At 40.1% G+C, this 21,877-nt stretch overlaps 1 protein-coding gene across 1 annotated transcript in view; it reads left to right on the top strand.

Annotated features, from left to right (window-relative positions):
* NEK11 (NIMA related kinase 11) overlaps positions 1-21,877 on the top strand; it is an 84,260-nt gene that overhangs the window by 39,414 nt on the left and 22,969 nt on the right. The window contains 10 exon segments of the mRNA XM_037383849.1: positions 1,433-1,493; positions 1,495-1,548; positions 1,550-1,584; positions 1,668-1,746; positions 2,259-2,344; positions 7,432-7,525; positions 10,859-11,075; positions 13,973-14,097; positions 19,648-19,708; positions 21,440-21,445. Of these exon segments, the coding sequence (XP_037239746.1) occupies positions 1,433-1,493; positions 1,495-1,548; positions 1,550-1,584; positions 1,668-1,746; positions 2,259-2,344; positions 7,432-7,525; positions 10,859-11,075; positions 13,973-14,097; positions 19,648-19,708; positions 21,440-21,445 (818 nt within the window).

The raw sequence follows: 21,877 nt of genomic DNA, 5'->3' as shown, positions 1-21,877 counted from the left end.
CGGGGAGCCTGTTCATGGCCCTGGCTCAGCAGAATGCCCTGGGTATTCTTTTCATCTTTCTCCAAAGCCTCAGGTGTAGTCAAACTAGATGAATAAATGGGCTTCCCTGATGTGGCAAATCCTGTCCTCCTTAATGGCTCATTAAGCAATTTCTAGCTGCCAGAATCAAGCAGCCTCCAAAACCAACTGATTCTGCAAAAAGCAGTTACAGTGCACTCTGTCAGGTTGGGATTTTCCTTCCTTTTTTCTTCCTTCTGGCTGGTTTCCATTTTTGTTTGATGTTTTCAGATGCCATGTGTGCAGGGTTTTTTTGGCTGTTGTTTTTAAGTATTTTCTCATGTTGTAATTATCTTGCTTCAGAGTTTGAACGTACATCATAAATATAGATCACAATCAAATACGACATTAAGAGTAAAGTGGCTCTGATATTTAATTTGGTTACTTAGACGAGTCTCATCCTGTAGCTGGCTCTTACAGGCATTTTCTGTGACCTTGAGTGTGACCTTGTCACTCATCAGTGCCTCAGTTCTTCTAACTGCAAACTGAAGGTAATGCTGAGCATCCTTCAAAGCCTGGAAAGCTCAACGCCCATATTTTTTTTAAAAATGTTTGTCAGATAGAACCTAGCTGAAGTGCAAATTGTTGTGAATAGTCATTACATAAATTATTGTGAGAATGTTTAATTTAAAATGTTCAACTTGATGATCTTTTATGATCTCCATTAGGACCAGTGAATAAAGCCTGGTAAATAAGGTGATGGTAAACCAGAGGCCCAATTAAAATTGTAATCATTCATCCTGGTTTTTAATGATTTAAAGCTGACACCAGTTCTTAGCTAGGTCTCCAGGACTACATGTTCAGATTTCTTCTTCTCCAAATAAAATTTGTTTTTATATGTTGCGATATGATGCTCTCATCTCAAAGTTGATATTTGAGTAGTACAAACTGATTTCAAAATCTGTTTTGAGTATGTGGCCAAATTAGTGAAATCACAGCAGAAGACACTTCTGTTATTTGAAACTGGCATTATTTAATTTGAACTCAAATTTTAGCCTCAGTTTGTTGTCAGATACTGATTTGCAAAACAATTTAAAGCTATGTCAAAACACCACAAAACTATTTTCTCAGTTAAGTCATTCTTAATGAGTAACCACTTAAAGCAGTTCATGTAATAGGGTTTTGCTTTATTTTTTTATATATATATATACACACACATGCAGAATTTAAGTTTGTGTCAGCACTTACAGAAATTGATGATTTCTCATCATTACAAATTTGTGATCTGAGTAAAAAAGTATTTCAGATGGAAAGGATAGCATGATAATGAACTACCCTGTTCCCAGGAGAGAAGGGCATAAAATTGTGATGTTACTTACGGCAATGTCACTTACAAAAATATTATTTATATGTCCCTATTATTTTATTCTTCAAGGTCCCTGGGATGCATTTTGTATGAGATGTGCTGTATGAACCATGCATTTACTGGACACAGTTTTTTTGTCTGTTGTGTTAAAAATTGTAGAAGGTGATACACCCTCTCTTCCTGTTAAGATATCCAAGCCAACTGAATGCTGTGCTGCGCAGGTATGTTATTTTCTTATTTAGCAGGATTTTTAAGTTAATTTGGGAAATAGCTTAATTGTGACTTTTGGGTTTTAATGTTTCAGCATGTTAAATAAGAATGCTTCATTGAGACCAGCAGCAGCAGAGATCATAAAAGTCCCTTGTATCGATGAGCAACTAAAGGTATATGAGAAAAAGAGATAGCTGTACACTTACTATTTGAGTATGTACTTTGCAAAAGCAGAATGGAGGCAAAGACAATGTGTTGAGGAAAAATAATTAATAGCAGTTCATGGGAGCATTAATCCAGGGGACTTTCAGAGCTAAATTCCAAATATGACTGAAGTACCGAGGCAGTGAGAAATGAAGCCCTTGTTGCTTTTATGCTGAATGTATATCCCCTTTTTGAGCAGTAATTAATTAATGGACATTTATGTGTAACAAGTGCAGATCATTCAGGCCTGGGTACATATTATCTCTAAACTGTCCTGCTTAGTAGTGTTTCTAAAGAAAAACAGTGCATCTTGCTTTTTCAGTCCCTGCTTTGGTGTATGTAATATCTGGCTTTCTAAGAAGGTGAGGAAAGAAACTGCTTAAGTCAAGTTTTACATTAGGACTCTATCGCGTCATAGCTGAAGAGTCGAGATCACTTTAGCCTCAAGTGTTGATACCACTTCTATTTTATTTCCTTGCAGAACATGCAGTACAAGTCCACAAACATGACTGTGAAAGACAAGACAGAAAACTGGCAGAAAGAAGGTGCTCCCGTTTTTGATGCTGTGTAAGTAGTTTTAAGTGTTATGATTATGGGCAACAGTATATGAATTTACACTGTTGCCAAATAATATGATGTTGTTAATCTCATAGTGCTTTATAGTTAGAGAGACCCATTCCACTGAAATACAGAAGAGCAACCACATTAGTGAGACACACGGTTAAGATTTAGGGGGCATAAAAAGGATTTACAGATGAAATATTTTTATTATATAACTGTAAACTGCATGTGCATGTGGTGATATATGCATATGTTAATTTAGTACCAATTGGTATGTAAATTATGACCTTTGTCTTTACGTTTTAAAGGTTTAGATCATCATCTTATGTCATGATCATTTATAGTGCTGCTGTTTGTGTCCCTATTGAAGGTGAAAGCCATGCTTCCTAAATGAGACCAAACTAAAAACATATACACTTAAACTAATATTCAGCTAATATGTCCATAGGGTACTATTATATTTGTGTTGTGAGTATAGTGAGAAATTAAGGCTAGCGATGTTTCTTGGCTCTTACGTCAGTACTGCCTTTGGAATATGCATGAACCCGTAATCTTATTATTACTTTCACTGTGTTTATGAGAATGTCAGCTGTCTGTGCTGGTAAGTAAATGTCTGTGGTGGTAAGTAAAATGCCAAATAATTTTTGCAATCCCAGATCTAAAGAGGTAGGTAAAATGAAATAAAAATACCTGCAAAATGTATTTTTTTATTTTGAGAGCAGAAAAGTGGAGGAGAAAGTGAATTTCCCACATCTGTAATAAAGCAATACTCTAGTCTAAGTTGCTTGTTATGGTGTCTTCCTCAATCATTGCTACTTTATGAATTTTTTTCTCATGAGGAATTATATTTGCCATGTATAGTTGAGTCTAGTTTCTGCTAGTAAAGGCCTTTTAATAGCTTACTATATTCCAATCCCATGCAAGTCATAACTTCAAATATTTAAAAGTAAGCATAAAGCTGTACAAGTTCAGTTGCAACTTGGATGAAAAATGGCTTTTTTTTCCTCAGGAGATTCTTATAATTTAAATCAGAGTTTTTTACCAGGGACAAGAAATATGTCTACATTATTCATACTTGAGGAGTTCCATTCCTATGAATAATTGCATTCTTCTTGTCTTTGTCCTAATCTTCCGTATTTCACACTAATATTCATAGCTTTACACTATTTCCCTCGATAGTCAACATTTAAAAAGCATAATGAAAACAACTCATTTATTAAAATCCTGATTTCAAAATGATAGTCCAGGAGTGTTACAAGTTGTATGGTTACAAAACATAGTAATTTGAAATTAATACTTGGTACGTATAGTAAAATACGTAGTTACTGTAGGATATGAGATAAAAGTCTGAGATCAATATTAGTCTGGTCAGAAAGACAGTCCATTATCAGAAAAAGGATATTAATCTCAGAGTTTGATAATGGACGAAAGACAAGACTAATATTGATCTCAGACTTTTAGAGATGGTCTATGGAGACCATTTTACCAGTGAATTGTCTTTATTGATGAGGACCAGAAATTCAAGAGAAATTAAAGGAAAAATTTACACAGACGTGGGTACGACTAGGTTTGCTTTGATCACAACTCAGAGCAGGGCCACCATCAGTGAGTGGCAGAGAACAGTTCATCTATACATGCCAAATCATTAGTCAATGTCCAAATGTCCACACTCTGACTCTTTTTGAAAAGCTTGACTACTTTTTCATCTATGTTGTATATAGCACTTCATATTCTTTAGTGTTTAGTATTTGAGGACAGTATAAAAGGTTAAGCACAGTTTAAAAGAGTTTCTGTCTGCTTCTCTCATTGTTATAAAGACCATGGCATCAAGGTATTACTCACTCCTGCACTAGAGAGATAATTCAGGAAATGTTTTTCATATGTGTAAAATTAAAGCTACTTCCTTCTAACTCAGCATCTCATGGGAAGAAGGCGTGTTCACCTCCGTTGCTGCTCACAGGTCACTCAAACTTTGGAAACACAGACCTCCTGACATGTAATCTTTCTGTACATACATCCACCTAGATTATCTTCCTTCTCTCTGAGATTTTTTTCGACAGCTTTACAAACCTGACCACATTTTATACTGCAGTTTCCGTACTGCAGTTAACTACAAGGGACAAATCTTGCTTTCTTGATAGTAGGTTTCATTTCAACATCAAATTTTGAATTCTTACCATGGCCTGTAAGTTCAGACATGCAGGGTTGACTTGTCTCATTTCCACTTGGTTCATCATGTCTTATGGACACATAATCTCCTGTAGCGACTGGCTAAGACTGAATTGGGGGTTTTGAAGCCTGCCCGTCAGATTCCTTAGTTGAATTAAAGCAGCATGGAGACACAGGTACAGTTAGAGCTTTCAGCAGGAGCACAATACAACAGATGCTGGGACTTGTATTAGGCAAATACTAAAAAAAAAATAAATCCTTTTTTTTGGTAAATTATCAGTAGTGAGAGATTTAGTGTTTTTCCAGACACAAGGGGAAATCTAGTAACTAAAGGTAGAAGACAAGGCAAAATCTCATTATTTCTCTGATGCTTTCACTGACTGTTTCCAAACTGACAGTGCTACAACCGAACAGGCCTATCCTCTGTTGCAGATAGCTTAAAAGTAAGGGGACAGCTTATGCTGGGAGTCATTCCAAGACTTCATTCTTACTAAAAAGCCAGTTGAAACGTTAATATTCTTAATTAATCAAGTGAAAAGAACCACAGCCATGCCAACTTAGTGTTTAAAGGACTGCAGTTCTAAACATCTTGAAATTGAATGTATTTTGAGCAGATTTAGATTTAAGAGTGACTTAATACAAGAAAATTGTGCAATCAACAGAGTTTGTCGAACCATATATATACTTACCCTCACCATAGAGCCACAGGTTCAGCTAGGCCGTCCCAGGCTTTGATGCACTTCCCAATTATTAGTTTCAGAACAGGCCTGTGCCTCTAGTGCTAAAGAAAGCATGCAGGGAAACAAACGTGTTGTACACCGAATGTGCGTAAATGAGGCCTACCACAACCAGCCCATACTTACATGTAGGACATCGGCATTCAGCTGCTGAAAATTACGGGACCTGATTTCTTGCATTCCTTTGATGTTTTCTTGGTATTTTTCTTCTGCCAGCTTTCTGGAAACACAGAATACTTGTGTTTAGGATGTGGTATCAGGGAGTGCACAAAAGGATCTTCTACAAAATGTGGAAAATCAAATTCCATAATTAGACTCCCATGGTACCAAATGCTCATCATGCCTTCTACTCAGTGCGAGGTTAGTTTTGGTGAACTCACAGAGATTCCAGGCCTTATTTCCAAACACTATTACATTTTTCTTTCACAACTTCATAATATAATTGAGAAATAGTAAATTATTAGTCCCAGTCTTATTTGTTTCTTCCAAAAGATCTGAAATACTTTGGACTTTATTCCACCACGTAGTGCAGGGACCTTTCCGCTGAAGGCAGATGTGCCACATTTTGTGGGCTGTGAACGCCTCACCCTGGTGGCGGGAGAGTTGGTAACTGTGGTTTTGTGTATGGGACTACTTAAGCCAGATGCTACACTCAAGCAGCTCTTCCAGTTTCCATTACTATGTTCCCTTCCCATCCGTCTCCAGATCTGCGTTGCTGAAAGTAGAACTCCAGTCTGAGAAGGCACTGGGTTTAGTTACAATCACTTTCAGCCAAAGTCATCTGGCTATAAACAACTCAGGGATTAATATATTTTAAAGATGCATGACCGACAACAAGGTTTGAAGATTAATATTGTTGCCTTTTTATTACAAAATAAACATATTTAATTTTGTTGCTGGGAAAAAAAAGCCCATGAAAGAAAACACTAAAATGCAACAAAGCAAAGAAAAAATAAAAAGCAACCTAGAACTACCCTATTAATATTATTTCCTAATCTCCATATAAGTACAAAAATTGGCCTGCCATATTACTGAAAACACCATGGAGAGGAGATGTAAATTTAATACCTTTTATACAGTGGTTTCAATTCGGGGAGATTTTTTTGTTTTTTAAAATGACAATAAATTTACGTACCATCTCCAGTATCAAATGCTTACAAAAGTAAGTATCAGGCAGACATAAATGCTCATCAAACATGTTTTCCAAAAGGAAATCAAGGCCTTTAGCTTTTTGTTCGTAGCATTTGGATATGGGCATTGCAAGCTGGCACAAGTAACACTAGGATGTGATTTTTACAGAGTGTTTTTGCTCAACTGCAATTACTATTGATTCACAAGTATATATATGTAGCTGCAGTGTTTCTGAGGCCATCAATTCAGACTTTATGTCACCTTGCAATGTTTTTCTGTGCTAGCCCTTACTGAATTGCTTGCTAATTTGCTTTGGCCACAACAGGGTTATGGGGAAAACTTCAAGTGTGGTGTGAAAACAGCAGAATCTTATTAATTTAGAAAAAGAATCCATGCATAACAGACACATAGCCCTACAGCTGTTCCACTCAGAAACAGTACTTAATTCTTCCTCCAAATCTCCCCTTCTATTATGTTTCACTCAATAAAAATCATAAATCATAAAGCCTTGATAACATATCCATTACCCTCTTTGACCACTTGATAAGACTATAATCTGAGCTATAAATTTCTATTGGCAAATCTCTTAATTAAAATGCACCTTAATCAAAACATGCATCAAAATGAAACAAAATGTTATAAAGGCTTTATGATTTATGATTTTTATAGAGTGAAATAAAACCCTAGGGTGAGGCGTTCACAGCCCACAAAATGTGGCACATCTGCCTTCAGCAGAAAAGTCCCTGCACTTACGTGGTGGAATAAAGTCCAAAGTATTTCAGATCTTTTGGAAGAAACAAATAAGACTGGGACTAATAATTTACTATTTCTCAATTATACTATGAAGTTGTGAAAGAAAAATGTAATAGTGTTTGGAAATAAGGCCTGGAATCTCTGTGAGTTCACCAAAACTAACCTCGCACTGAGTAGAAGGCATGATGAGCATTTGGTACCATGGGAGTCTAATTATGGAATTTGATTTTCCACATTTTGTAGAAGATCCTTTTGTGCACTCCCTGATACCACATCCTAAACACAAGTATTCTGTGTTTCCAGAAAGCTGGCAGAAGAAAAATACCAAGAAAACATCAAAGGAATGCAAGAAATCAGGTCCCGTAATTTTCAGCAGCTGAATGCCGATGTCCTACATGTAAGTATGGGCTGGTTGTGGTAGGCCTCATTTACGCACATTCGGTGTACAACACGTTTGTTTCCCTGCATGCTTTCTTTAGCACTAGAGGCACAGGCCTGTTCTGAAACTAATAATTGGGAAGTGCATCAAAGCCTGGGACGGCCTAGCTGAACCTGTGGCTCTATGGTGAGGGTAAGTATATATATGGTTCGACAAACTCTGTTGATTGCACAATTTTCTTGTATTAAGTCACTCTTAAATCTAAATCTGCTCAAAATACATTCAATTTCAAGATGTTTAGAACTGCAGTCCTTTAAACACTAAGTTGGCATGGCTGTGGTTCTTTTCACTTGATTAATTAAGAATATTAACGTTTCAACTGGCTTTTTAGTAAGAATGAAGTCTTGGAATGACTCCCAGCATAAGCTGTCCCCTTACTTTTAAGCTATCTGCAACAGAGGATAGGCCTGTTCGGTTGTAGCACTGTCAGTTTGGAAACAGTCAGTGAAAGCATCAGAGAAATAATGAGATTTTGCCTTGTCTTCTACCTTTAGTTACTAGATTTCCCCTTGTGTCTGGAAAAACACTAAATCTCTCGCTACTGATAATTTACAAAAATTATCTTGTAATTTACTTGTAAATAGACTCAGTTCCAGCTCTTGATTTTTCAATAGAATTTGGTTCTTGATCAATGGGCTAATACAAAAGAACAAGAACTAGAAGCAAGGCTATAAGAAATGGTTTTATAAAGTTGTCTTACATGTTCATAGACTACAAAAACCAGACCAAGAAGCTCCCTAGTTACAACAACTAAAGACTGTTGAGGAAGGTAAGGAAAGGCAGGAGAGTGTTTATGAATGCCAAGGAGGCTCGGCAGCAGCCTATACTATTACTTCAGGACAGACTAAAATATCCTCTCAGGCATGGGAAAGGCTGGTGGGAACAACTAGGGATATACTCCAATCCCAAACAGGTGGGGAGGCAAGTTCTTTGGCTCATAAGCTGCAGTCCTCCTTAAAAAAACTTTGCTACACAAACAGGAAAGAGCCCTCAGCCAGCTCAGAGGATTGAAAGACCAGGCCCTTAAAGCGTTAGGGAGAGGAATAGAAAATAAAACACCTTATACTCTGCTTTCACCGAGGTTTAACTTTTTCCCAACTTTCAGTAAGTGTAATACCCTATGTTCTTAAAATGTACTTATTAAACATTAACTTGAATGCTTTTCATTTATCTAACTACACTGACTAGGTTTTTCCAAACTTTCAGTAAGTGTAATACCCTATGTTTTTAAAATGAACTGATTAAACAAGGCAGTGTAGTTAGAGAAATGAAAATCACTATAGAGAGCCATCCTTGTTCACAGACATTTGTGTGCAAGTAAAAGCCTGGTGCAGTCTTTATTTACATCAGTTTAACCCTGAATCTAAAGTGCGGTGTAAAGCTGTATTGTTCTGTAAGGTGGACAGCTTAGAATAAAAACGACTGTCTTTCCAAGGAAGATAAAACACAAAGTATCTGCTACAGAATCTAGTATATAGTATTTTTTTGTACATACACAATCTTGGTGCACTTATTAATTCCTTCCTAAATTCACACAGTGGGTTTGTAGATTTTAGCATAATGGTTTGGAAGCAGCGAAGAGACTTCCCAAGTAAGTTTTAAGAAGACTTTGCCAGAACTGTAGTCATTGGCCAAGGTGAGTTTTTTCAGGTACACTCTATTTATCAATGCCAAATTAAATCAGCATTAAAAAAAAGGAACTACAGTTAATATCAATGCCCCGTTGCATCCCCGGGGGATCATTCGGCTCGCCATTGTGCCCGCTCGGCCCCGCCCGCCCCTCGGCGCTGTCGCCGGGGGGTCGTTCGGTTCGCCGTTCTGCCTACTCGACACCGGCCCGCCAGTGATTCTGGCACTCACCCCACGGAGTTACGTGAGAGCCAACCTTATTCACACATGCTTTGTGTGCAGAAGTAAATGCGTGTGCATCTTTTTTATTCTAACAGCTGTGTGCACTAACTAACACTAACACTAACTAACACTAACACAAGTGCACACTGCTGTTATTTCAATGTAAATGCATACGCATTTTCTTTCGCACACTAAAGTTGGCGCTCAGACAACGCTGTGGGGTAAGTGCCAGAATCACTGGCGGGCCGGTGTCGAGTAGCAAAACGGCGAACCGAACGACCCCCCGGCGACAGCGTCGAGGGGCGGGCGGGGCCGAGCGGGCACAATGGCGAGCCGAATGACACCCCCCCCTAACGGCGCCGGCCGGCCGGGCGGCTGCCGAGGGTCTGAAGGACGAGCCGAACGACCCGCCCCGCAACCGCGCCGCAGGACGGCCGGGTGCCGAACGGGCGGAAGGACGAGCGAAACGACCGCGCCTCCCGGCGGGCGGGTGCCGGGGGCAGAAGGGAGGGCAGAAGGGCGAACCGAAGGACCCCCCGGGCCGCCCGTCCACCCGGTGGGTGGGTGCCGAGGGGGCAGAAGGGCGAGCTGGTACGACCCCCCGGCGACCGCGACGAGGGGCGGGCAGGTGCCGAGCGGGCAGAATGGCGAAGCGAATGAAACACCACCACCACGACGGTGCAGAAGGGAGAGCCGAATGAGACCACCCCCTCCCCGCTAACGGTGCCGCCCGACGGGCGGGTGCCGAGGGATCAGAAGGGCGAGTCGAACGACCCGCCCGGCAACCGCGCCGCGGAGCAGACGGGCGCCGAGCCTGCGGAACGGCGAGCGGAACGACCGCGCCGCCCGGCGGGCGGCTGCAGAGGGGCAGAAGGGCGAGCCGAACGACCCCCCGGCCGCCCGTCCACCCGGTGGGCGGGTGCCGAGCGGGCGGAATGGCGAGCCTTAACGACCCCCCTGCGACCGCGCCGCGGGGCGGGCGGGTGCCGAGGGGCTAGAACGGCGAGCCGGTCCGGCCGGCGGCAATCGGCGAGCTCGTTATCGCCGGCTGCACCGATAGGCGGGCGTTTGCCGTGAAGGTAGAACGGCGAGCGGAACGACCGCCCCGTGACCGCTTTGTGGCCGGATACGCCGGTAATGATGGTTCGGAGTCGACACACGGGTCGCTGCTATATTACGGACTGCTACTTGTAAACAAAGTATCGCTGAAAAAGGATGGCTCTCACTTCACAATTGGGTAGCTATCGGAGTAATTTGCGGCCCGTTGCCGAAAAGGCATCACTGGGAGCCCACCGACCGCCTAGTGTTATTTCGGAGCTTGAGCAATCGCCTGCTCCTATAGTATGAACCGCGATAGCCCCGGGCCCGTCAGAGTCTTAAGAGGGGAGACTCCACCTACGGGGAGTAGCGCTAATGGCAGGGGCTCTTACTATGACGTAACCAGAGGCAGCGGTTAAGGATGACGCCTTCGGCAGCATCGATGGGGATAACATGTCTTCCCCTCGGGCCGGAAATGCTGCCATATTTTTCTGGCCCCGTGTAGACGTGGCCGCTCTTTTCGCAGAACGCTCCGGCAGCGGCCTGTCGGGCTCCCGGGCTCTCGCCGAAGGTCGTCCCGGGCTCCCGCAGCCGCGTAGACGGAATCGGCAAGACGCGAGTAACGATTTATTATTACTGGGTTTCGTTTCTCTTTTTTTTTTTTTTGTTCCTGTCTCAGTAGTGTCAGCAGTACTACAGCATCCATAGTGCACCGCGGTAAGCCTGAGGCGATCGGTAACAGCTCAGTAACCGGTTAGACCTACACGGTCTCCTCATGAAAAAGACGCGTGTACAGAATTTAATTCTACGTTATTAACGGTGACGGAATTACTGCTTTCGTAGGCATTGCTCTACTCTAATACGAATGTAAGAGTAATAATTAAGCCGGTGCTAATCAATACCCAATGAAGAGTAACTTAAAGGACGCTGAACAAGCAATGTGTTTGTTATCTGACACGTACTCTCTTATGGAGGTCACTGTTGCTGCTTAAGCATTTAGTTAATGAACGCGAAATTGCAATTAAATTGAGTTAAATAAATAAAAAAAACTTAAATAATTTTCCAATAATTTATTTTAAAAATCGACCAAAAGAGCCCCACGCGGCGCCTCAAAAAGCGAACGCTCCGTATGAAGGCCAGGTCTACCATGGCATCACGGCAGCGTGGGGCGGCCAGGTGTACTCGGTAGTATGGAGCCATCAGGGCGGCCAGGTCTGCCCGACGGTTCGGGCAAGGGAGACCACGTCTACCCCGCGGTCCGAAGGGCCTTCCCACTCCAAAGCGAATTTTGCCCCCCACCTTCGAAATTACCATTCTCGGTTTCGGGTCCTGAGTGGAATGTGCTTTATCTTGGATACCCTATCCCTGCTGCTAGTTACTCACAACCTTTCCAATTCTTTCTACATACCCTCCTGTCTAAACCGCTTTTATTACCATTTCCCCTGAAGACTGAGCTGACCCATGCAGTCGTCGAGCCTTGCACACTAGGAATTAACCCTGTGCATCTAGCAGTACTGAGACCTCCATCCCTAGTGTCACCGAAAATCGGGAATCAAACTCCTTAACACCAGTGTAGTATTAAGAAGCAGGCATTGCTTGCTGTGACGCCAGATATGCTGGGAATTGCTCCACTAAATATGCATCCACAACTGTTTCACGGGGATCAGTTTTATGTTACATCACTATATGTATTCATTACATGTCCAGTAATCAGCTGCATATATACGAGTCTTCTCAGGGCCTCCATTAGTATGACCGTGACCCTTTTTATGCCTGCGCAGGTGGTTGCCCCAATGATCTGGTAGTTGTTAACGTCCTGTTTACTTCTCTTCATCCCATTGTTTGCCCCATCACCCCCTGAGCTCTTACATGTAGTCCCTACTTGGCAAACCCCTTGACAAACCACAGAACTGGCTTGGCCTGTTTTTTCTGCTGCAGACCCTTTCTTACCACTTAACACATTCATTAACTAAGGTAAATATGTCCATAGAGGGTTAGCAGCTTCCTCCCCCCACCCCCCCCCCAAGTTCTCTTTCTTTATGCCTTAAAGATTAGAATTTTTCTTCCTGCCCAAGCTCCAATGTCTTTGTAATTTATTTTATTTTTATTCCTCTGTTTAAATCTTTTTTTGGTTTTTTAGCCACATGAAACAAGTAAAAAAGAAATCTACTAAACATTTTTATGTCGTATTGGTTGAATTTGATTTTCTTCAATGCAGTAATATGTAAAGTAAGTCGGTTTATATTTCTTTGAATGGCAGATTTAGTTGAGGAGAATGATGGAAATCATCAGCTAAAGTTAGGACTATGGTGATTTTTTACAGTTGAATATTAAGCATTTTTTTATCTTCAATAGTATTTCTTGCAGTAGTACCATGCAAGGATGGATACCAAACTTTTTTTTTAAAAAAACCTGCTAGTGTGAAAAACATTGTTTCTGGGCTTGGATGTAACTTTCCTTGATGAGTCAGTGAGGGACTGCCCAAAGTCAAAGCATGGGAGTTAGCTCTTCTGGACTCTCTCTCTTTGTGAGCGCTTAGGGCATCCCATCATGGGATGGCTGGTGAGCTGGGCTCCCTTGTCTTCTGACCCTGTCTCATGCTGGTGAGCCACGTCTCCCATGGGCGACTCTATGCCTTGCAGCTTTCTCTCTAGGAAAGTGGGGAATCTACTTTTTATCCAAAGAGTCATCACAGTCCAGCCTCTGCTTAGAATTCAACACATGCTTAAGTGCAGTTGCTGAGAAAGGACAGCTCCCCAAAGCAATCAGGCCTCAAGCCATCTCACAAAATCCTTACTTGTGGAGTCTGGGATACTAAAGGACTTCATCCAGAGCAGAATGGCTGGGTTGTTTTTCATGCTGTGAGGAATATGCTGATTGTACTTCATAGGCTCATTGGCTTATAGTAAATTGAGAGAACATGATACCCAAGTATGCATAGCTTGACTTTACACCAGTTTCTTTTATTTTGTTATGGTTGTGCTTCAGGAAAATTTGGAAGAAGATAAGAGATTTTATTTCTTGTATATTTTAAACATGTGCCTGCTTATTTTTTTATTACTATTTTATATTAATAAAATAATAATTATTATTTTCCATTTTAGCTTAACAGTGGTATTCAGCACAGGTTATGTGTGTTAGAGAAAACCAAAGTGGGGCGTAATGTCAGCTCACAAAAGCTGGATTCAGTTCAGTGCTGACCCTGCTTTGATGATCCCATGAGGTCCCTTCCAGCCTGAATTATACTATGGTTCAGTGATTTAAGCCCAAAGTCAATATAGATCCTTTCAGGTCATTAATTTACGGATGTTGAGGAACTGACCTTTTGCCAGAGAAAGCTTTAACACTGCTTATCATGTCATCGAATATGAACATTTTAACCTTAGAACCTATCCCATGATTTCAGTTAGGGAATGTATTGCTAGTAACATACCATGGGTGCTATAAAATCCATTTTGTCTTTAAAAATAATTTATTTTTTGTGTCTACATGCTATAAACTCATAACTGCTTTTAGAGATCCCTGAAGACCCAGAAATTGCAGAAGAATATTATAATGATGAGTTTGAATCCTGTTCAGAAGGCAGTGAAGAGGAGGAGGATGCAGAATCATCACAGACTGTCTCTAAGACAAATCACCAGGTATATATGACTTTTGGGAAAACAGTAGACACTTGATGCTCATTTTCCATGGGAAAATTGAGCTCCTTCCAAGATTTTTGTACTACTGACATTACTGAAATTTATTTTTGTTAAGAATGTGTGTGTATATCAGTACCATTAATTAATTATATGTGTATGTATATGTAATTCTTCTGAGATGTTGATGAGAGAGCTTTTTGCATTCCTTCAAGATTAAGGATATGAATACCATGAACACCTTAAGGTAGATCGTTGTCAGTAAAATGCCTTGTGACTGTAAAACACTCAGAGTGGGGTTCTCTCCTCTTGTTAGCTATGAGTAAATTAAGTTAAAGCTGAAAATATACTTCAAGCATAAGATCGAAGTTCCAGCTCTAATTCCCAAGCAGAGATAGGCACCTTTAGTTGCCACTTTTTCCTGCCTATATTAGACGTTTTCTAGGACAGTGTGTTGAACTATGAGCCTAAACAGCTGCAAGACTTGACCAGCAAATCTGTAGATTTTCCCAAGAAACTCAGAAAGTGTCACTGAAGAGAAAACTTATTATTGAAAGTCTTAAAGTAGCTTTATCAGATGCTGCTGCTGCTACAAAAAAGTCTTGGGGATTCCAGTGAGAAGAAATTTGAAGATTATTGGAAAAGGCACCTAATCTAGATCTGATCAGAATGAGCTGAGGTGAATCTTGTCCGCAGTGACCAAGTCTCAGTGAAATCAATGAACTTAAATGCCCAAGTCAGTTCTGAAAATGGATCTTCCTAAGGCATTCAAGAACAATTGATTTCTCCCCTGGGCCACCAGCGTAAAACATTGAGTACAGTGACTCTGAACAGTATTGTCTGGTTCTGCTTAGGATCATATATGTTATTCAGTGTTTATGTGCAAATTTTGTAGAACAGAGTGTATGTCTTCTGCATTTCAGGGAACCAGCCAAGTATACTAATACTCTCCACTAAATTACAAATAACTTGTACTGATTTTTGAAAATTTTGAACGAATAGCTTCTTTAAGAGGAACTTTTTGAGGCAGAAATAAAATGTTTGCATGAGAAATCAGAACTCTGCTTCTACCATGGTAGCAGGGAGTTCTGAAATTGTCTTATCAGTTAAACTTCAAGTTTACTCAGGAACAGCTTCATTCAATCTAGAAATGTCCTCCTAGCTTTCAAACTAAACACACAGGACGCTATAAAATTCAGGATCGGTGGTCTAAAGAAATTATTAGTCAGTTGTAAATCAGTGGAATATCTAAGACAATGTTTTTTTTCAGTTTTATGGGTCTGTGCTTACCCACAAGACATAGACATGTACTGTGTTGCCCAGGAAGTCTACCGCAGATACCTTGAAAATAAATTATTGCTCAGCTTCATCAGACTCTCAGATAATTTTTTAGTTTTTAGTACACTGTTTAAAGTTTTCATTCAACTTTCATTGACATCATTAAGTCTCAATCAGTAATACTTTTGAACAGGCACACTGCTGCTTAGAATTAATGAAGGGCAGAGGATAAAATTAGATTTCTCAATAATGCAGAAGAAATTAGGTGTTGGCATTCAGATCTGAGCAGGGACATTCTTTCATTTTGCAGTGACTCAGAATTCTGTAATGAAAAGAACCAGCACCATGGGCTAGAAGAGTTGTCCCACTGGCACCTTCTTGTCTGTATCCAGCCCTGATGGCCCTGAGGCTTTGCTTTACCAGCAGTCTGTGTGCTCACAGAGCAGTAAGCCCCTGACAACCAGCCTACACAGGCTGACTGGGAAGAATCCCCCGTGACCATTTGCCTTATAGGACTTCCTTTATCAAAGAAACTAATTGTCTGTCTTTGTTTTTTCTCATGTTGACCCCAGCACCTTAGATAAGGCAGAAGTGTGTTTCTGGTTATTGAAACAATCACCTTTTCTTTTTCTTGGGAAGTGAGCATAATTTTCAGTTTTCTCTTTCTCAAGTGAAAAATTCTGCAGTAAGTCTGAGGTCAAAGCAGACTGAACATAGCTGTACAAATCTGGACACCTGTGTCTGAACTAACCGAACAGAAAGTCTGTACATTAAAGGGGAGTAGGCAAGCATTTTTAGGGTATAATGTTATCTTGGTGTAAACATCTAACATAGGTTAGATGGAGTATACTAGGAAGTCCCTCTTTCTGGTGATTATAAAGGGATCAACAGTTGTTAGTATGCACAGGACATCTTCATTCTGGATGTCAACAGTTACGTGAAATGAATCCCACTCAAAGGTAGGTGGGATCATGCTCCATATTAATAGTAAGCTTCAAATCCTACCAGAAGAGATTTGATCTTGCAAGTGTATGGCAGGGGTTTGCTTCCACAGTCATTTACTTAATACCAAAACTCCTACTCCTATTTCTATGATGGGATTCATACTCTTAAGCCCTTTCTTCAAAAATACCTTTATAAATTAGGCTTTTGGAGGTGTGTGCTATTAAAGAAGTCGTTCCACTGCAACACAGGGTAAGGACTTGTAAGATATTTACTTTCCTAATCTGTGCAAATCTCTCAATTTTCCAGTGCCAAGATTGCTTTACTGGTTACTTCTGTGCAGAGAGTGCAGAAATGCTGCACCTGGCAGTGCTCTCTAGTGACCCCATTACTTCAAACAATGACTAAAAAAATTTCTGATGTTCATGCAGTAGCATGGGGTCAGAGAAGTCATCTAATTGAACAACACATTGGGGTGCATGATGCAGAAAGAGATCTGAGCTATTTATTCAAGCTGTATTAGGTTCCCACAGATGTCAAGACAGACTGAGAAGTAGTGGCTTTACGTGGGATGTAGAGGAGGGAGGTAGGCACTGGAACGGTGTAACTTTAAAGGTATAGCATGGGAGCTGAGACAGCTGTTTTCCCCACGTTGATATCTTTCAGCACAGCCTGTGTGTTTTCAGCTACATCGTCCAGATGGAGGTGTGGAGTTACCACCAATTTCAGACCCTAAGCACATCTGTACCTCTCATCTTTGTTGTAGCATTGAAGTTTAGTGTCCTTTGTTTCTCTCTTTTGGAACAGAAATGCAGATTGCCAGATTTCAAGCAGCAATTTGCCAATTACTTTTCCAGACCTCTTACCTCTTTGAGCCAATGTCTCTTTTCCACATGTTTGGGGTTTTTTTGGGAACGTTGGTTTCTAACTACGGGAAAACATGAAGGAGAGTGAGAAACTGTTCCTAAAAAAATTAAAAAATATGAAGCTTGGGAGAGGTTTCATCTTGAAAAGTTAGTGCACAGTGAAGCTTTCATTGGCTTTGATTTAGCTGAGATGCTAATGGATGCTTGTTACTGCAGTTCATCACCTTGTGCTTTGTGTTTTCTTTTAGTGACAATAATAGCAAATTCACCTTTTCCATTATGACAAAGTCTACTAATGTGGTACATCAGCTTCCTATTTTCAGTCTCCAGGTTGCTTCTGAGACAGTCAAACCAGATAATCAGCTGGCCTAAATTATCATAGCTTCAGCGGCTGTGGGTGTTTGCGTGCTGTCACCCAAACAATGCTCCTAACATGTACCTTGGCATGACCTGTTGGTGTTAGAAGGGGGTTAATTTGTTCTGAATCTGAAATGTGCAAGCATTTATTCCACGCTGGCCCTTATGTGTCACCTTATGTGCACCTGCCAGAGGTGCATGCCTATTCTGTATGGCTTTGCTTTTACTGCAAAAAAGAGAAACATAAAAGAAATATATTAAATAGATAAACATAATAAATAAAACAGCTTAAATCCTCTTAGATTGCTAAACCCAAGTGGAGAGAAGGCATAGGTATTTTCTACTTCAGTGTAAGTTGATTAACCATCTATTCAACTGTTTACCACTGTGTGAAAACCACATTCTCTCCCTCATTGAAATTTTATTTCAAGATAGCCAAATTAAGCCAGCTAGTTTCCTTGAAAAGCAATGGTGATGAAAGTGTATCTTTTGCGTTACAGCATATTGAGAAAAAAATCAGCTCTGTTGTGGTATTTGGAGTAAATATGACATCCTATTGTGAGAAGTCAAAGGTTTGGTAGTTGCAGTCTTTATCCCCTTAAAAAAAAAAAAGGTTTTATTAAAGTAATTGTATTAGTATTTTATGTGGCCGTTTACCATGGTTTTTGTCTTGTCTCTGTAGATTTTCAGTTAACTGTTAGTGATAATGAAAATAAAAAGTAATTACCGATTTATATTAGCAGAAAATTAGTATAAAATATCAACTTTGAATGAAAAATGTTTAATAACTTTTTAGTGAAGTCATAAAAGGTTCATTTGATTTTTTTTTGACAAATACAGAGAAATTATATCTGTAATATTAAGTCTGTCTTAATTCAATATTCAATGTATATTGTAAATATAAATGTAATGCATTCTGTAGCATTTCCTGCGCACTTTACTGCTAATTGACAAACCCTGGGTTAAGCAGGTTCAGATTAACTTGCTTTCTGAATTAACTCAGGCACTTTGGGTGGACTGCAGAACTGTAAATTTGGTGCTGACTTTAACCAGCCAGGACTCCACAGGCTGCTCCAAAAGGACAAAGAGGCTCTTTCAAACCTATGAGCTTTTGGGTTATCTGTTGAAATGGCCAACCAAGAAGCTGATTCCCATCTTGCAAACATCAGCTAAAACAGCAGAGCCTGTTACAAGTATAAGCCCATGAAACAACTTAGGGTGATAAGATGTTAGGTCGTGTTCATTCATAACAGCTCTCACTTGCACTGAAAGGTCACTAACCAGCTAACAGTCATTGCCAACAATTACTGTTACCCAGTTAAGGTATACTGGCAGTTCCTCAGTTTGAGAAATTTAGAATGAGCATTTTGAGTAAGGTTGCATAGAAATATAAAGCAGATTGTCCACTATAGAAGCTGAGGACAATATTGTTTCTTTTTATTCCAGTGTTTTAAATTTTAAAACCATAGGCAGATTTTTCAGCAAGGACGATTTTGTCTTTCATTTTTAAACAGTCAAGAAATGCCACGTTGTCAGATGTCATACAGCAGCAGCTTCTAGAAACTCAAGAGTCCAGGTTTGTCTTGGACTTTAATATACTTGTGACCTACTTCCTGGACCATAATCATGGCCAGATCTTTGAATTTCATCCATGTACACAAACAGCATTTCACATGAAAGGTATCATGGCAAAACTCTTAAGTCATCTGTCTGGTAGCAGTTAGTTGTTACTAGATATGTAAGTAGATGCAATTATAGGAAACGTAAGTATTAATTTGCAGTGGGCAGCTATCATAAGCATAAGAAACTTTAGCATAGTTAAGAAGTACATACTTGCCTTTTTCTGTGTGGTATTGTTTTAGATATTCCAGGACTAACTGATAATAAATTGCTGGTGTTTTTTCAGAGATAGCACATCAGCTTCCACACTAAACATATCTTCTTTAAACTCTGTGCACAGTTGTTCTACACGCTTGTGTTCTGCAAGGAATCTGATGTAAATAATTGATTGTATGGAACACAGTGTTTATATTTAAATCTGGTACACAGTGTTTATATTTAAATCTGTGCTCACACTAATGCTATTCCTTATTTTATTTATCCACAGGAGGACAGTGATACTGAGGCAATGGTCAAGTATTTGGAGAGTGTCCTGAGTAACAGCTCAATAGGTAAGATGACATCTCTTCTTTAAATGCAGTAGCAGCAATTAGCAGTCTATATTAATCACAGTCCAATTATTTCCATTTTGCAACAAAGTAGCTCAAAAAATGTGACCTTCCTGAAAATTGCTTCCTTAATCTGCTGCAGAGAAGTATAGATATGCCAAAAGGCAAGGCATACACAGTTAAGTGCTTTTGTTGAAAATAATAGAGCCATAAAGCATGATGGTCAAAAGTCAGGAATGTTATAACAAAGACTTAAAAATTTGACTTCTGCCATCTTTTCTTCAGGAAGCAGGGGAAAATATTTAAGGATGTAAGTTGTTTTATAGTTTCTACTACTGGTAACACTAAAAGAAAATGAATTAAAATATTTGTAATTTTTTTTTAATTATGATCCAAGTTTGGATAATATTTTATTTTACAGTATCTTATTACAGGCACAGAAAAATCACTGAGAATTTAAGTTTGCATGTTAATCCTAAAATGTCCTGCAAATTCTGTCTGTAAATTTAGAGGTTTTTTGTGTTCTAAAAAGCTAAAAAGAAAACTTACACAAAAGAAGGCTATTTACTGAGGCTGGCATAGTCACGGTCCTTCAAGACCATTGAGTTGAACTGTGCCAGCAGCAGCCTGCATGTGGTTTGCATGAAAGCCCAGATGAGTTCCCAAAAGCTCCCACAGGAACCTCAGTGTTGTTTAGCTGCCTCATTTGCACTCATTCAGTCGGAATAAACCTATACATCTATTCTCTTCTGGCTCTAAAACTAGAATATAGTGGAAGCCTGGGAAGTCCTCCTTGTAGAGTTCATCCAGTGCCGAGCTCTATTTCACCCGTGCACGTGAGCATGAACTGGTAGGAAGAGAAAGCCAAAGAAGAAAAAGGGTGAAAGGGGGTAATCAAAGCTGTAGCTGTCATAGTCTTCTAGCCACTGAATCATGTCTGGTCACCTTCTGGGTTCCACATCAGGGAAATCCTTAGTACTGAAGGAAGAAATATTCATGTCCAGGTTGTCTTCACACTAACAGAGATCCCACAGTTTTCAAATTCTGCCCTCATTTATGCATTTGCAGCATCATTGTCTGCAGTGGGTTTGCAGAAGTGGAAATAGGAACAAAATTTAGCTCTGTGCTTCAGTATTTTGTTATTTTAATGAAAGAGAGGAATTGCCTTGAGGGCTTCTGGGAATAACCTAGAGCAGGGGTCCTCAAACTACGGCCCACGGGCTACATACGGCCCCCCAGGGTCCTCAATCTGGCCCCCAGTATTTACAGACCCCCCCGCTGGGGGCTGGGGGCGGAAACCAAGCAGCCGCAGATGACTGCCTGCCACTTCATCCACGCGCTGGCCCCTTGTTCAAAAAGTTTTGAGGACCCCTGATCTAGAGTATTAGCCAAACAGCAGTATTTTTTTGAAACTGTAGTATTAAAGGGACTCTTTTCTCCCTTTTTTTCTTGCAGTAGTAAGAACAAGAAGATGCCTTTTTAAAGTATAGTGTTAAAGAATTAGATTGTGCTTTAATCCTTAAAAAAAATCTCTGACCAATTTGTGCTGAAACTTAAAGCCTTTCTTCAAGCTGAGTTAGTAATTGGGTTTGTAGGATATGTTCCAAACAAATATATGTGATGATAATATGACAGAAATCTTCTAGGGTCCCTTTTATCTTTGTATGCACAGTGTCACTGAGGAAGTTTAAATGTTTACTATTTTATAGGTTCTTCCAAAATCAAGCTACAAAGGTGCAAGTAGGGTCATTTTTCTATATTTACTAACATTCATTTATACCTCGCATTTTCTTCACTAGGCTGCGAATTCATGTTACATCAAAATTTTCTGTATATGGTGCGTTTACATAGGTCAGACGCTTGTTCTCTTTGTTCACCCTAAAGCTAGTTATGCCCACTTCCAGGTCTGCATTTCTTTTAACTGACCACTAGCATGTTGGTTATGGCCAAGGGATTGCCAGTACCAGCCTGTGCCCCACCTCTTGTCATACCATGCCTATCCTTTACACCTTATCCTTTGTCCCCACTTTTCAAGGTATCTGCTGTTGTACCAGGCCTGTGTTTCTCTACATTAATTGAATTTAGTTAGTTATAAATATGTCATTCTGCACAGAATACTACTGTCCATCTAAAAATGGGGGTTGTACAATGCATAATAAGTGGAAATAAAAC

The sequence above is a fragment of the Falco rusticolus genome, chromosome 4, assembly GCF_015220075.1.
Source record: "Falco rusticolus isolate bFalRus1 chromosome 4, bFalRus1.pri, whole genome shotgun sequence".
Taxonomy (NCBI): domain Eukaryota; kingdom Metazoa; phylum Chordata; class Aves; order Falconiformes; family Falconidae; genus Falco; species Falco rusticolus.
Note: the sequence above shows the minus strand (reverse complement) of the source record. Positions and strands in the feature narration are given on the sequence as shown.